At 44.5% G+C, this 16,785-nt stretch overlaps 1 protein-coding gene across 1 annotated transcript in view; it reads right to left on the reverse strand.

Moving 5' to 3' along the window:
- The window catches only part of ERLIN1 (ER lipid raft associated 1), a 215,293-nt gene that overhangs the window by 96,092 nt on the left and 102,416 nt on the right, over nucleotides 1–16,785 (reverse strand). Inside the window, exon 8 of the mRNA XM_069240832.1 lies at nucleotides 939–997. Coding sequence (XP_069096933.1) covers nucleotides 939–997 — 59 coding nt within the window. The remainder of the gene's footprint in view (nucleotides 1–938; nucleotides 998–16,785) is intronic.

Here is a 16,785-nt window from a genome sequence, read left to right on the forward strand (position 1 = left end):
TGACATAAAAAGTTAAATGCTAGTTGTGGGCAGTGAAAACAGACTTTTCCAAATCACAATCACCCTTTTTACCTGTTTTTAAATATTAAATTAATAGCTCCCTAAGCATACCTTGCTACACACAAGGTAGGGTGCATAATATCTAAGAGTGGAAAATGTGTAACATCAGAAAATGTATTGTTCCTGGTGACTGGGCCCAAAATAACATTGTCACTGGGCACGATGTAGATGGCACACAGAAAAATCAAAGTATAGATTCTACATTTCAACCTGTAACTGTTGAGCTGTGCTAGCTGGAGACTGCATTCAAAGAATTATTGTATATTTAATAAATATCCAACCTAAGGGTAAAGTTGTATTTTTATAAAATATCTGAGAAATGTAACATTTAGAAGGTTACCTTCAACCTGCCTGAAGCTACTGGAGGTTATTTTGCATTAGCTGCCCAGCAACTTCACAGCCTAATACTTGGCATGAAAGAGGTGTGAAGTTCCTCCCAGGAGCTCCACAATAGGTTCTCATGAATAGGCAGAGATGACCCCTCTGGGCTCAGCAGAATATGCAGGGCGGGTGTCTGGTATAGAGAATTTAGGATGAGGGATAAGTGGTATGCCTTTCATATATAAAATGGATCCTGTCTCAAACCCCTTTCAAGCCAAGACTGCCATTCTTGAAGTCTAAGGGTTTAATGACCTAAAAAATCTATGAAAACGACTTACTATCCCCAAAGACTACACTCATCTTGATTAATCAGCGGTCTCTTCAATGATGACCAGGGAAAACAGCCCCTAAAGCACTACGATGCAGCAATAATGTTGTGCTGTTTTACTGAGGTACCTCCAATATCACAAACAAGCATGACAATCTACTGCTGTATATGGCACAAGACCCAAGCTCAATATAAACATAGTTACACATGCCATTATTGGTGTACTTACATTAACTCAAAGTTTCTTCTTATGGCTTCTGGAATTTTAGGCTTGGTCACACGAACAGCCTAGAAAAATGGAGCTAAGTTAATTTTTGCATTCAACGTAAGGCACATAAGAAAACCTAAATCTTTGAACGATTGCAGTTTGTTCCTTTAAGAGTTAGCATTCTCCATTTCTGCAAGCACCAAGGCTAGCCATCCCACCATCAAGGATGCAGGAGAATTCATTTGGATAGTGTATAACAACTTGTTTTTGATCAGCGACCAGCAACTATGCAGACACATATGTTTTAGGAGCTAACAAGTAGCACAAAGTTGCCATATTACAGAAAATGCATAACAGAAAGAGCACTTCATGAAGTACAGCTTGTGCTTACAAAAGTGTTGTTGAGCAGCATTTGTGAAACACAGCATTGCATAAATTACATCAAGTGCAGGAGAAAGCATAAGAAGTTGAGCTTGAGAAGGCCCTTTTTAAAACCATCTCAACAGAGATCATCTACTAGACGTTCTACCTATGACAAAGTACAGAACAGTATGACATTATGGTGACCAGTCATCCAAGCTGAAGTCTTAAATCTTTTCCTATACTTGAAGTAATTTATGGAATGGTTAACATTGAAGAATAAGGAGAATGAAGACCCCAAAAGCCTTTGGCATTGCCAGGTGTGTCATTTTGTAGACATGTGCACAACACATGCAGGCTCCTACAAAATTAAAAAGGCAAAAAAAAGCATCCATGTAATTAATGAGTTAGATCAGCAACTAAAAATAAAATAAAACATGCATTTATTTATGCTGGGGGGTGGGGGGTACAGGAAGGAACACAGGAGTGGGGGATGGTAAAACAGGGGGATGCGCAAGCAACTAAAGAATGGAAGGGATGCGAAAGCAACAGGGGGAGAATGGCGGGAGCAACACAGACGTTGGGGGAAAGCAACATGGAGGACATGGGTAGGAAAGTAAAGAGGAGAAGCACACAAGCGAGCACAAGAGGGAGGTTGAGGGGAGAAGCAGTCGGGCAACAGTGATTAACATGGACTGCAGGGCGGGATATGTACATGAGGTCCAGGGCTCGAAAACACAAGCACTCTAATCAAGTGCTTCACACAAATGAAAAGCAAGCAGCAGAATCAGTGATGTCAGCCAAAAAAAGAGGCTGTAGAGAATGCTCTTCTGGATGGACAGAAACAAGAATGACAAGCTGGGACACAATCAGAAACAGTTAAATGACTGTGGTAGGGACAGTCAACTAATAGTAAGCAACAGGCGGGGTCAAGGCTCCTCTTTATTCTTGATAAGCCAAAATAAGCCTTGCAATAGATGGCACATGTCCTGTCTGTTTGTCTCGAACTAAAAGGACACCTAATTTCACACAAAATGCTAACTCATATTGTCAGGGGGAACAGAAACTGCTAACAAATATAAAATGAGGAAAAGATGTCTGCATTCCTGCAACAAAGTCTAGTGCCCTCTGTAAATAATGTTTTAAGGCTTGAAGGAACCCATCATACTGATTCATCTTTTCCTACAAAAAAGGGTGCATGTGGAAAACCACAGTGTAATTATCCAGCAGACCCAGTCCACCGGTGCAACAAACTTTCTTCCTTTGCACATCACAGCCTTGGGAAACAAGGTGAGGGTACAGGTCTGCGCCAAGGGGAAATTATTCTTTCTCCAGGGTACAAAAGACCATCACTTAAAGATCACATATGAGCAACAATATAGACTTCAAGACACCCAGAGCAGATCTTGGCCTTGGCGTAAAGTTGAAAGTAGGGCCTGATGCTGGTGAGGCTGAGAGACCACTAGAAAAAACCGAATGAGCAAAGGAGATGGACTAGGCAGTTTGGGAATTTTTTTTTTTCACAGCTGGGGAAAATCTCCCCTAAATGTGTGAATAATCCTGAGAGAGTACAAGACAAAACTGGTCCAACACCACTCACTTGCAACAATAGCTCAGGAACCAAACATATGTAAAATGGATTAATGACCCGAGACAAGCAGCATAACACAATCCAAGTGTTATTCGGCATTCAGAACTGCCTCAAGATCTGTCAATGGCTATGAACAATTGGTAGTATGGCCTGCTCAATACCATGTACCTATCACTAAACAACTGCCTCCTTCGGGATATGCATTGCTTGGGCGTCCACTGAATGGTCTTGCAATGCTTTAGACTGCTTGTGGGTTACGAAGGTGGGTTATTTTGCCTCAGGAATTTGAGAGTTTTTCCAATTACTCTCCAATTACAGATTACATGAAGAGTAGAAAGGTGTATACAATGGAGTATCCTTCTAAAATGAGTAATCAGTGTTTAAAAATGTCCAACATAGTGCGCATCAGCTGTGTGATGAAAATCTACATTTATTTTCCATGATGGAGACTTGCTTCTCAGAAAATCCATGCATTAAACTTAATTGTACATTGCCTATTTCTATTAAGTTAAGGTGTGTCAGTTATCAGGACAAAGCCTGGTTTTAGGTGGCATTGGTTTTTGGATCGTCATAAATTTACAGAAATTCCTCCTCAAACCTTCCCTCTGCTTCAAACAATTTATGGTGGAATATATGGAGGATGCCAATTTTCTCAAGAATTTTAGTAGATGACTCAAGAATTTTGTGAGGACCTACAAACATTAGAAAAGATAAGCTTGCTTCTTAGAGCTTTCAACATTAGATTGTCTTTAGAATGCTCTTAAGAAATATTTTTTATTTTTTCCAATACTTTAGGTTTAACTGCAAAAAGTGAGGTGATTTGACTGGAGTGTGAAGGTTTTATCTGCCTAAACTGATCAGGAGACTTTTCACGTGTTCTAAATGGACCATACACTAATTAAAATATCACACTGCTCCTCTTTTGGACAATTCTACATCTGTACAATATTCAAGAAATTTATACAAAATGGAAAGTTATTTAAAATCAATGGCAAGGGAAGATACTGCTAAAATATACACCCCTTGCCTATGTCGTACGAATGAGCAATAATCCCACCACATTACAGCACACATTGTGGACAAACAGTAAAACAGGCTAATCCCTGGTTCTTCAATGACTTTTGTCAGTTCTTCTCAAGTTGGGGGTGTTTTTATTTCAAACACTTTTGTGTCTGTTTTTTCAAGAGAGAATACATGTATCAGTCTGGAATGATCTGCCGTTGCAAAGACAATTTGGCCATATTGATGGAAAGGTATTTGGCTTCAGTTCAGTTTAGCTGATTAAGCAGGCATCATTCTGGAGTCTGCTGCATAAGGTGTACTGCCTTCTGCAGACTTGTCCCTGTACGGGCACGACAAAATATATTCTCCTTCCCTCTGGACATTCCCTCAAAGAGAGAACATTTCAAGAAAACAAATATAAAATTAAGGTCCCACTGGGGCATGATAAAGAGAAGAAGGGGTACACAAAAACGTCAGCACCTTCAGAAACCACATGGTAATGGGCAGTTTTAATTATGAAGACAGATGTGGCAAACAAAGAAAGCCAAAAGGACTGATAAATAATATGCACCTATGCTTACAGTGAAGCCTTGCCAGGTAAGAAATATTTTAAAGTCAAATACATCAGACAAGCACTTCTTGAGGGGGATCAATATCCTCCCTTCTGCAATAGTTAACAACAGAAAAATTCAGTGGATGGGCAACAAGCTGCTGGTATGACATCAGCAACTTCTGGGGCAAATTGAAGATCTCAAATGGCCCTGTTCAATCTCAAGGCACGAAAGTGGAGGCTGTGAAGGCTTGGATACAGGGCCCTGCCTTTTTTCCTGACAGAGAAGGTTTGATGTGTCCTAGAGCATCTTCCTCAAAACACAAGGAATCAGAAGAATGTAAGGGCAAAGTGGAGCTGGAAGTCCCATCTCAGGCAAAATGAGTCTCCCAAAGACTGATTCAAAAGAAAGTGCAACGAGAAGAACTGTGGCCTCTGCTTCTTCTCCAGAAGAGAGAAAATATTCACCTCAGGTAGTCCCCAAAAAAAATGGAGTTTAACTGTACTGTGGCCACTACTGGAGGAGGGAATAAAGATTATTGACAGGACAGGTGTTCCAGTACCAGCCACCACTGCTTATCCAGGCTGCTGTATGAGAAACTAGGCCTTGTCTTAGAGGATTCGCACTGGTGGGCTCACTGGTAGAGGAAACACCACTACAGCTCCTGCATACACCATTGAGAGGGAGACACTAGCATGATGGAGGAGGTAAACAGATCTAGAAGAACTCCTGGTCCAAAGGCAAGCTTCCTCACAAAACATCTGGATCATAGCCCAAATGTTCTGAGTCCGCCGGAGAGATAGGAAGGACTACAGGGAAAGAAAGAAGCAGTGATTGACTGGGCAAAGGTACAAATTAGACAGGCTGACTAAAAATCCTAGGTTAAACATCAGGTAGAACCTGGAATAAAGGTGATCAAACACCACCTAGAGCGAGCATGCCTGAAGTTGTTAGTCTATGAGGTACAGAAATACTGAGACATGCAACTAACAAAGATGAGCCATCAAAACAGACATCCCCTTCATGAACATACAAGGTGCTGCTGTCAGTCCAAATAGCAGTACCACAAATTGATAGTGGGTGGAATCTACTACAAACTGCAAACACTTCCTGTATGACTAAAGGATCAGTAGGCAAAAGTATGCTTCCTGCAAGTCAATAGACACACCATTAAGTCACCATGTGACAGACCCAGCAACGCCTGAACTAGTGATAGCACCCTGAACATCTTATGGAGAAAAGTATTCAGAATATGCAGGTCCCGATTGGGCAGAAGCATAGACTTTCTTGGGAAAGAGGAAATACAGAAAAAAGTGTGTCTGCCCTATCTTGGCTGTCAGCACCAGCTTCACTGTGAAAGAACCTCCTGTTGAAAGATGCAAGTGTAATCATTAGAGATGGCTGAGAAATGGTTAGAGTGGAGTATGAAAAGAAAGAGGCCAGAGGTATTTAAAGGTATCTGAATCAAAACGGAGTACGATAAAAAAAGTTCTCACATCTTAATATTGAATTTGTCACAATGCAAGGGCATGTACGACACATCTACCACAACTGCTGTGCCTTTTGTCTGGATCTGACAAAGATAGAGAACGTCTTTGATAAATCTAACAAATCATGAGATGGTTCAAAACTGGCACTGGCTGTGCTGAAGGCAAAGACAACTTCAGCACATATGGCACAACTGACAGAAAATGCCTGAATTCAAAGGCTCTGGAAGGGCAAAAATTAAACCTTGGCACCTACAACATTTACTGATCTCCATACACTTAGCCACTACATGCCACTTTGAAAACCTTAATATCAAATGTTTGACACGTTTGACCAATCAACCAAACTAGGCAACTATTTTATAAGTCTGGCTCAATTTGGAAAAGGTTTGCATCACACACATAACCCTAATGTACATTTAAATATGGTGCCAAGGTCTCAGGTGTGTAGCCATTGCATGCTTTAGCTTTCCTCCCACTTCACTAAATGATGAATGAGGATATGTGTTGTAAGGTAAGTAAAGACCGATAACGTGAAGAGTCTTTATCTCGATTTATTCCAGATCAGAAGTACAATACAAACATGCTGCGAAGGTTACACCAGCGTCTCCGTCCTCAACCATCTCTCTCAACTGCCTCCACTCGAATCCTCTCCCTTCCGGAATGTCATTGTCATCACAGAGCATGCGATGACAATTCCATTCGCGTGCTGACAATTCCGTTCATTCCATTCGCGTGCGTGAATACAACATATCCACTCCCTTTACACAAAACATAAGAGAAAACGCAATACAACTACAATAACACATGTTACAGCAAACTACAATAAAGATGAAAACGAATAAAAATGATACAAATAAAAATGATACGTCCTATTATAGTGCATTTGATTTCACACTAGATATCATCACAATACATGACATTCATTTAAATAAGCCAGAATCCTCCGGCATCTGGGACCCAGCCCCCGTGTGTGGGAACCATCACTAATGGCAGTGTTAATGGCGGAAGTGGGCCTATGCAAGTCAACAGAAGGGGGCCTATGCAAACCATTCGATAATTGTTCCTCATCATGTAAACAATCACTCCTCGTCAATTCCTCATCTGACATAAACAAGAAACTATTACAGCCACCCACATTTCCATTTCCCCATTCAGGACCATGGCTTCCACCAGCCTTGCAATATAAAGCTATTCTCCTTTTGTTCCAACGTTGACCATTCTCCAATACTACGTGGAAATCATGAACTTCCTTCACCTTCCAAGGTCCTCGAAATTTTGTCAGACCCCCACACACACGTCCTGATCGTATTTTCACCAAATCCCCAACTTCAATCACCTTCGCATTTTTTTGTACAGGAAGTGAAACGTCCACATGTGTTTCAACTTTTCTAAATAGTTCATTCATCCATACAGGGTTCAATTTTGTCCCAGCTTCTCTGCCTCTCATTAACATAAAAGGTGTTTCCCCCGTTCCTCCATTCACAGTTGTTCTATAGAGGCCCAAACTAGATCATTGACCATTTCTTGTACATCTTTCCTGCTATTCAATGCCATCTGAATAATGCCTTTCACCATACGGTTACACCTTTCCACCATTCGATTTGCTTGGGGGTTGTACAAGGAGGTGCAAGAATGGTCAATACCACATGACCTTAAGAAATGTTCCATTTCATACGACATCAATTGCATACCGTTGTCAGTGATGACTTTCGCAGGACACCCCTCTTCCAAAAACACTTCTTTCATCGCCTTAATTGTGTTTGTGGTGGTAATATCCCTTAAAAATTTTACAACCAACCAACGTGAATGTACATCTACCATGACCAAGGCACACCTAACATCCTGACTGACTCCCCCAAGTGGGCCAATGAAATCCATGCACACTGTGTGCCACCCTTTCCCAGGGTCAGGTATCGACCCAACCACACTTTGTTTCCCTACTTTAAGTCTCTTTTCACCCTCTTTGCAATCACTACAGTTCTCAACCCATATGTCTACATCAGCATCTAGCCCAGGCCACCAGAATTGCTCCCTCAACCTTTTCTTAGTTAATGTCCGACCCAAATGGCCTTCGTGGGCTAACCTAAACAGTTTAACCCTTAACTCTTCAGGAGGCACAAACGTGTCTCCTCTCAAAACAAACCCATCCTTAGTCAATGATAATTCTTCCAACACCTTCACAAAAGGGCGAATTCGAACATTAAGAGCACTTTCTCTCCTACCACCCTCTTTGATCAACTTAACCACCCCCTTCATGGCGATGTCACTCTCCATACACTTACACCATTCCTGTTGGGAAATTGCACCTTGAGAACACTCCATCACATCCTCAATACTCGCCACTGCCCCTTCTTCCTCACGTTCTTGCACACCTTTCTTATCCACCACCTGCCAATCTTGTGGCAAGCGAGACAAACAATCCGCTCTAACATTACGCCAACCTTGAATATACTGTACCTCAAGCTGATACTCCTGTAACCGTGATGCCAACCTGGCCAGTCTAGCTGACACTTTGCCCACCCCTCCTGGTAGCAATATCCTCAATAGAGGTTTATGGTCGGTGCGAAGAATAATCTTGCGCCCCCACACATATGTTCTAAAGTACTCCATCGCCCAGGTTGCAGCTAAAGTTTCTTTCTCGATGACGGAATAATTACGTTCCGAGATGGTTAATGATCTGGAAGCAAATGCCACCGTCCTCTCTGCATTGCCATGCATTTGTGACAACACTGCACCCAAACCAATGGCACTCGCATCAACCGTAATTAATGTTTTAGCATTATCAAATGGAACCAAAACTTGCGCCTCACACATCTCTTTCTTAATATTCAGTAATGCAATATTTTGTTCCACACCCCACACGAACTTTTGTCCCTTACGTAACAATTTTCTTAATTCCTCTGTCGTGTCCGCAAAATTTTGTATGAACTTTGAATAGTACTCTATTAGACCAAGGAATTACCTGAGTTGATCTTTATGCTGAGGGGGGGGGTGCATTTCCAATAGCATCCAACAAATCTTTCTTTGGTTTAACACCTTGTTCAGACAATGTATACCCCAAATACTCAATCTCATTCACTAAAAATCTGCATTTCTCCTTCTTCAATGTTAACCCAGAACTCTTGATCTTATCCAACACACACCTCAAAACCTCATTATGCCTATCTATTGAGTCTCCAAATACCAGAATGTCATCCTGGAAATATATAACATTCTCTACCCCTTTAAACAATCCTGTCATCAACCTTTGGAAGACTGCTGCAGCCGATGCAAGGCCAAACGGCATCCTTGTAAATTGGAAAATTCCTTCCATGGTAATGAAAGCCGTAAGCTCTTTAGACTCCGTATGCAATTTAATCTGATGATACGCGCTTCTAAGATCAAGCTTGGAGAAATACTTCCCTCCTTGCAGCAACAAAATTAACTCATTGATATTGGGTAATGGATAATTGTCCACTACGATGTTCTGACTGAGTGTGCGGAGATCGACACAAAATCTGAGACTTCCATCCGATTTTCCAGTAATTACAACCGGAGAAATCCAACTGGAAGCTTCTATTGGCTCAATAATACCCTCCTGTACCATTTTAGAAATCATCCTCCCCACTTCTTGACGAGCCAAAACTGGTACTCGTCTCAACCTATGTTGAACTGGGATAGCATCTTTCTTCACCTTAATCTTACGTACATAGCCATGAAGTTCTCCTAAGGTATCTTTAAAAACTTCCTTGTAATCCTCCAAAATCTCATCCACACTATCACTACCCACCAACATGACATTCTCATGGCCCGTGGATCAATCTTAATATCAAGGTCATACTGATGATGCCACCCCAAAATTGGTGGACCACTGTCGGCTATATATACTTTCCCATTGATATGCCTTTCCCCAAACTCAATTTTAGCCCACATATATCCCAGGATGTCAATTTTCTCTCCCTGATAGCCGCCTGGACTAATATCTTTGGGCAAAAGACTGACAGCTGGCCACTCTTGTAAAAATAGTTTTTTGGGTAAAATAGTATATAGTGACCCAGAATCAATCATCAGCTGTACTCCTTTGCCTCTTATCATAAAATTCGCTGTAGGTCTCGGAGGCTTATCATTGTGTGATGCCACACTATCACCCAATGCTAATACTCTATCACGTCCTTCTTCACAAACAGCATCATTCCTCACCACACCTACGCTATACTTGTTGGACATGGTCTTACACATACGTGCAAAATGGCCTTTCTTCCCACACTTCATACAGTCTTTTCCTATTGCAAAACAAGATTTACATTCAGAGTTATGAGATTTGATACCGCATCTCGTACACGGTCTATTTTCAAATTTCCCACCCATACCGGACTTGCTCATATTTTTGCGTGTAGAGCATGCACCCGCTAATACTTCATTATCCTCATAAACTACTTTGTTCACCGCATTCACATTAATATTAGCACTCATGTTGGTAGCATCTATTTTTTCCCTCCTCTCCATTTCTCTCATACAATACTCAGATTGTTCAACTACTTTTGCAATTTCTATAGCATCTCGTAGGGTGGGATTTTTCGCTGCCCACAGTCTCTCTTGCGTTTTTTTACTGCGGCATTGTACAATTAATTGGTCACGAATTAACTCATCAGTCATTGTTCCAAATTGGCACTTCGTAGCTAGTTCCCTCAATCTGGAGACAAAATCGTCAATACTTTCTCCCAACTGTTGCGGTTGTGTACAAAATTTATGTCTAATCATAACAACATTGAATTCTTTCGCAAAACGTTTTTCCAATCTCTTCACTGCTTCCGTGAAAACATCCATCGGTTGTTGATCTTCTTGCTGAACTATGGAAGGTAAGTACTTAAATATACGTTGACCTTCTTGACCTAAGGCACTGAGTAAAATTGCTTTCTTTCTAGTAGGTCTTAAGTCTTGTCCATCAAGTGCCACCAAATAGTTTAAAAAAATGTCAATCCACTCTTCCCATGGGATGCATGGAGATCCTGGTTGTGATAAAAATTGTGGTGGCGGTATTATGCTTTGGTTATTCGTGGCCATTCTGAGATAAGTGGAGTAATTCTCTACCAATTTATTTTATTCCAATAATCAAGATCCGTTCAGTAATATGTTCGTCACGCAGCACACGTGTGCTGAAAGCTTCCTCGTTGTTTGCTAGGCGTCTTGTTTCCTAGCAACAGTTCCCCGTGTAGGAAGCGCGTCTCTAACGTTGCTTAGCGTCGCATAGTATCCCAGCAACCAATGCCTCAATGAAGGTACGCGTGCACGTTAAGCCTGGTGCCAGGGTTGTTAACGCAGGGTGAGGTCCTCGTGCCACAACTAATTCACAACGCCAAGGTTTACAAAATAATTGCTGAACAGTACCTTCCAACACCTGATCAGTAAGTTGTATGCCGTGGATCCGGTAATCACCTCTCGCCCGTGTTTGCTTGAAGTTCTTTTCCAGATCGCTGGTGTTTGTCACTCGTCGCCATAAATATGTTGTAAGGTAAGTAAAGACCGATAACGTGAAGAGTCTTTATCTCGATTTATTCCAGATCAGAAGTACAGTACAAACACGCTGCAAAGGTTACACCAGCGTCTCCGTCCTCAACCATCTCTCTCAACTGCCTCCACTCAAATCCTCTCCCCTCCGGAATGTCATTGTCATCACAGAGCATGCGATGACAATTCCATTCGTGTGCTGACAACTCCATTCATTCCATTCGCGTGCGTGAATACAACAATATGCAATGCACAGATGCTGCTTGCTGCGTTACGTGACCACAAAGTGTCTCCTACGAGACACGGCTTAAAATCCTGAACCAATTTTTGATGCCTCACTTCCTGAGACCTTGGAAGCAGGTATACTACCGGCAACAATTCTCTAGGAATTAGGTAAGTGATATGCCCCACTTAGGGTACGATAACGCGCCCAGCTATAGCCATAATATTCGTAGCTGAACTTGCAGTATTTGACTATCTGCTCTTTAAGCTGTCTTTATGCATAGAAAGCGGCTTCAAGAGAATCTAAGGGGCACACTTTTGATATGATACAGGTAAGCATATCTCCATAAGTTTACATATTTTTAGATCACTATCAGCTTTGAGTTTGCAGTGATCACGTCAGTTGCATGATGGGGCACTCTGAATGAACACAAGCAAGAATTTAGAACTTGAATGTATTGTCTGTCATGTCCGAGTTAAAAGTTTATCAGGCATCAGTTTATTTTATACAGGTTTTAAAAACACACTTTGTGAGCAATTCTGCCTTTACAAAACTGCAAGATACTTTTACTCTTGCAGGCAGGTCACTTCCTCCACACCACTGCTCCACCACTACCCCTCACCACTGCTGCCCCCCCGCACTACCATTGGAGGTTTCCCTCCCTCCTCCCAGCTGCCACTCCCTCCCACCTCCCCTCTTATGCCGGCCGCAGCGCGGACACGCAGCGGGCGCTCTGCTGGCGCACCAAAGGCGCGCCAGAGGCCATCCCGTCTGCGCCCATCCGCGCCAAGACCGCACCCAGCGCCAGACCCCCTGGCCAACACGCCTCCCGCGCCACCGAACACCTTTACACTGCCAACGAACTTCACGCCCTTAATCCAGGACGCTCCTCCATCTGCTTCCAGTCCACACCGACGCGCACCAAAAGGACCCTTCTCCTGCAAAACCTGCTATTTCACCTGCAACCTAACCTCCAAACCAAAACAGACAACCGCCTAAAATGCATCCTACTTAACACCCGCTCCGTCCACAAACATGCAATTGAACTCTGGGACCTCCTGACCACATACTCGCCCGACGTCGCATTCCTCACTGAAACCTGGATGAATTCGGCCTCAGAGCCAGACGTTGCCATAGCCATTCCAGAAAACTACAAGATCACCAGAAGAGACCGAATCAACAGACCAGGAGGAGGAATCGCCATAGTCCACAAAAACACCATAAGAGTCTCCACCAACTCCCACGACACCATCAACTCCGCCGAGCACCTCCACTTCAAAATCCACATCAACAACACACTCAGAGGAACACTGGTCTACAGACCCCATGGACCCAAACCGCAGTACTGGGACAACATCGCCGACGCCATCAGCTCCCAGGCCCTCGCCTCAACAGACCACATCCTCCTTGGTGACCTAAACTTCCACCTAGAAAATAACAATGATATCAACACCACCAACCTAATCGACAACCTCGCCAACTTCGGCCTCAAGAAACTTGTCACTTCACCTCCCCCACTCCGCAGGCCACACACTCGACCCCATCTTCTCAGTCAGCAACCATGTCTCTTTCAGCCACACCACCGAACTCAGCTGGACAGACCACCGCTGCATCCACTTCTCCTACCAAAAAACAGTCACTCACCACCACCGCACACAACCCCCCCCGACGCAACTGGAGCAAAATATCAACGGATCAACTGATCTCCACTCTCGCCCGGGCCCCACCCCCTGGGACCCCGGACCCCATCACAGCCACCACCAACCTGCATAGCTGGATAGAAGATTGCGCCAACACCCTTGCACCGCTCAAAAAAAAAAAAAAACACCTCCCACAAAATCAAATCCAGCTGGTTCACCCCAGAACTACAGGAATCTAAACGGCTATGTCGCAGAATGGAAAAAACCTGCCACCTTGACCCTACCAACTCCAACCACATCGCTTTCAAGGATGCCCTACGCAAACATCGCCAACTGATCCGCACCACCAAAAGGACACACTTCAAAAACCGCATCGACGCCAAGGTTCACAACAGTAAAGAGCTTGGCATCGTCAATGAGCTCTCCACCCCCAGGACCTGCTCCAACGAACCCCGCCATCACAGGAGTTCTGCAACTCACTGGCAACCCACTTCCGTCGAAAGATAGAAGAAATCCACAATAGCTTCAAACCCCAGACCCACCAGCTGACTACAAACACCCAAGAACCCAACGCTCCAAGCAACACCCACCTCCTATACACCTGGACCCCCGCCAACATAGAGGACACCGCCGCCACCACCATGGCCTCTATCCACTCCGGATCACCATCGGACCCCTGTCCTCACCATATCTTCAATAAGGCAAACATCATCATTGCCCCCCCCCCACCTCTGCAAAACCATCAACAGCTCCTTCGAGTCAGCCACCTTCCCAGAAAGATGGAAGCACGCAGAAATCAACGCCCTGCTGAAGAAACCAAAGGCAGACCCAGACGGCTCCAAGAACTACCTGAAGATCTCCCTCCTCCCCTTCCCAGCCAAGGTCATCGAAAAAATCGTGAACAGCCAACTATTCCGGTTCCTGGAAGACAGCAAGGTACTCGACACCTCCCAATCCGGATTCCGCAGAAACCACAGCACAGAGACTGCACTCACTGCTGCCACAGACGACATTAGGACCATGCTCGACGAAGGAGAAACAGCAGCACTCATCCTCCTGGACCTCTCCGCAGCTTTCGACACGGTATGTCATCACACTCTCCACACACGCCTCCACAACGCTGGAATCCGCAACAAGGCACTCGACTGGATCTCGTCATTTCGCTCAGGCAGAACCCAGAGAGTCCGCCTCCAACCGTTCCTGTGAGAAGCCTCCAGAATCATCTGTGGCGTTCCCCAAGGATCTTCGCTCAGCCCCACGCTCTTCAACGTTTACATGGCCCCCCTCGCCAACATCGCACGAACCCACCACATCAGCAGTTTCCTACGCAGACGACACTCAGCTCATCGTCTCCCTCACGAAAGACCCTACAACTGCAAAGAACAACCTCCACAACGGACTTCACACCATCGCCAGCTGGATGGAATCAAGCCACCTCAAGTTAAACACAGACAAGAGAGAAATCCTCATCTTTAGCACCAACCCCTCAACTTGGAATGACTCCTGGTGACCCACCACCCTAGGAACCGCGCCCTCACCCACCACCCACCACCCACGCACGCACGAGTCCTGATGTCATCTTCTAGTTGCTGATGCTTCTCACAACGGGCAATATTTAATCTTGCTGCTGTCGCTATGAACTGACCCCTAATTACCACTTTAAGGGTTTCCCATAAGGTTGTAATACTGATCGCAGGAGTATTGTTTATGTCTAAAAAATGCTTTATTTTGGTCTCGATTTCTACTAGTGTTCTCATATGTTAAGAGCCTTGTGTTACTACGCCAGCGCTTTGCACTTGGGTTATGACCGGAAAGTGTGAGAGACAATGTGAGTGGGTAGTGATCTGCTATGGAAGCCACAATACGCAGGGTGGCGAGGAAGAGGTCAAAGTGAGCATAGGTTTGGTGTGCGGCCAAGAAGAAAGAGTATGTTATACCCGTCGGGTGCTGCCTGTACCAAATGTGTTAGTGTGCCTCCTCTAACCACCCCTGAAAGCCCTTTGGGAAAGCGCCAGTCTGACCATATCTCTAAATGGATCTGTTGAGCTGGGTATCTAGAACCAGGTTAAAGTCCCCTCCCACCACAATATCTTCGTCTGAGGTTGCCAGAATCTTCCCCAGGTCATCTCTTAGGAAGCCGTCCTGATGCTCATTCGGCACATAGATATTAGCTACCATTACATTATTCCATTAAATATCTATGTGAAGGGAGAGGAGCCTCCCAGGTATCTCAGCTTGAATACGAGTTACCTTCCCTGGAAAGTTTGAGGCTAAGAGGATTGCCACTCCTGCCCGCCTCCCAGGGCCCGAAGAATGGAAATGACGATCAAACCAGCGTGACCTCAGCCTTTTCCAATCTGAGTGAGTAAGGTGAGTTTCCTGTAGTAAACAGAGATCAGCCCTTGTGTCTCTAAGCTGCAGCAAAAGAGTGTTTCGCTTCGCAGATGCATTAAGGCCCGAACATTTAGACTAAGGCTAGTGATCATAGGGGGGGGGGCGTAGCTATGGTGTCTGTCATACAGTCCGCCCCATAGTGAGGAGTCCCTAGTGTGCAGACCCATGAATGACGCCCATCAAGTTCAAAGTGGGAGGATAGAGAACAGGGGGAGGTGAAACAATCAACAGGGGATAAACTTTAAAGCGGTTCCTCGCCTTAGAACAGGCGTAGACAAGTCTAGGGATTAGCCTGGTCTTCATTCCGTTGTCAGTCGACCACTACTCTGGAGGGGGTAGGAGCTCCGACAGTCAGTTGTCTCAACCTACTGTCTGTTTGCCTTTACCAGATCTTGATCTGCTTCATTTGTCTATTCATCAGTCCACTGCCTGCCAACGTCGGGGGAGCCTCATATATTTTTACTAAAGCATATCATGGGTCTGAGTCCGCCTCTGAGACACTATCATGACTGCGTAAGCTTCTAAGCAGTGCCGCCCTCTCTTTTTGGCTCTCAGCCGTTGTGTGTTTATGAGATTTATTCCATCTGGCCTGGGTTTTTGAGTGCCCCCCCATCAGTCTGCGTTGGCCACTCCCGTACAGATGGCTGCTGGGCTTGATATCAGAGGCACAGCGGCATTCCCTCCATGCAGTGTGCCTCCTCCAGTGTGCGGATACTGCGAGTTTCATTTTTCCAGACAAAATGGAGAAGAAAGGGATGGTCCCATTTATATCCGATTCATTTCTCTCCAAGGAAGTTCGTCATAGGCCGAAGTGCTCTACGGCGCTGCAGCGTTAGCATCAGAAAGTCCTGGAACAGGCCAATCTGGTGGCCCTCAAATTCAATCGATGTTTGGTCTCGAACAGCCGCCATTATGATCTCTTGTTGCTTATAATAGTGTAGACAGGTCAGTATGTCCTGGACCTGGCCTGGAGAGGGGGCAGGAAGCCCAGCTCTATGTTTTCTGTCAAGTACCACAGTCTGATCTTTCAGTGTCAGAGCCACGTGTTGAGTCCTCTAGGGCTTCTGCCACCGCTTGCGCCAGTATGCCTTTTTTTCAAATATTGGAGCATCGTGAACTGTTCTCCAAGG

This window comes from Pleurodeles waltl, chromosome 6 (assembly GCF_031143425.1).
Source record: "Pleurodeles waltl isolate 20211129_DDA chromosome 6, aPleWal1.hap1.20221129, whole genome shotgun sequence".
Taxonomy (NCBI): Eukaryota; Metazoa; Chordata; class Amphibia; order Caudata; family Salamandridae; genus Pleurodeles; species Pleurodeles waltl.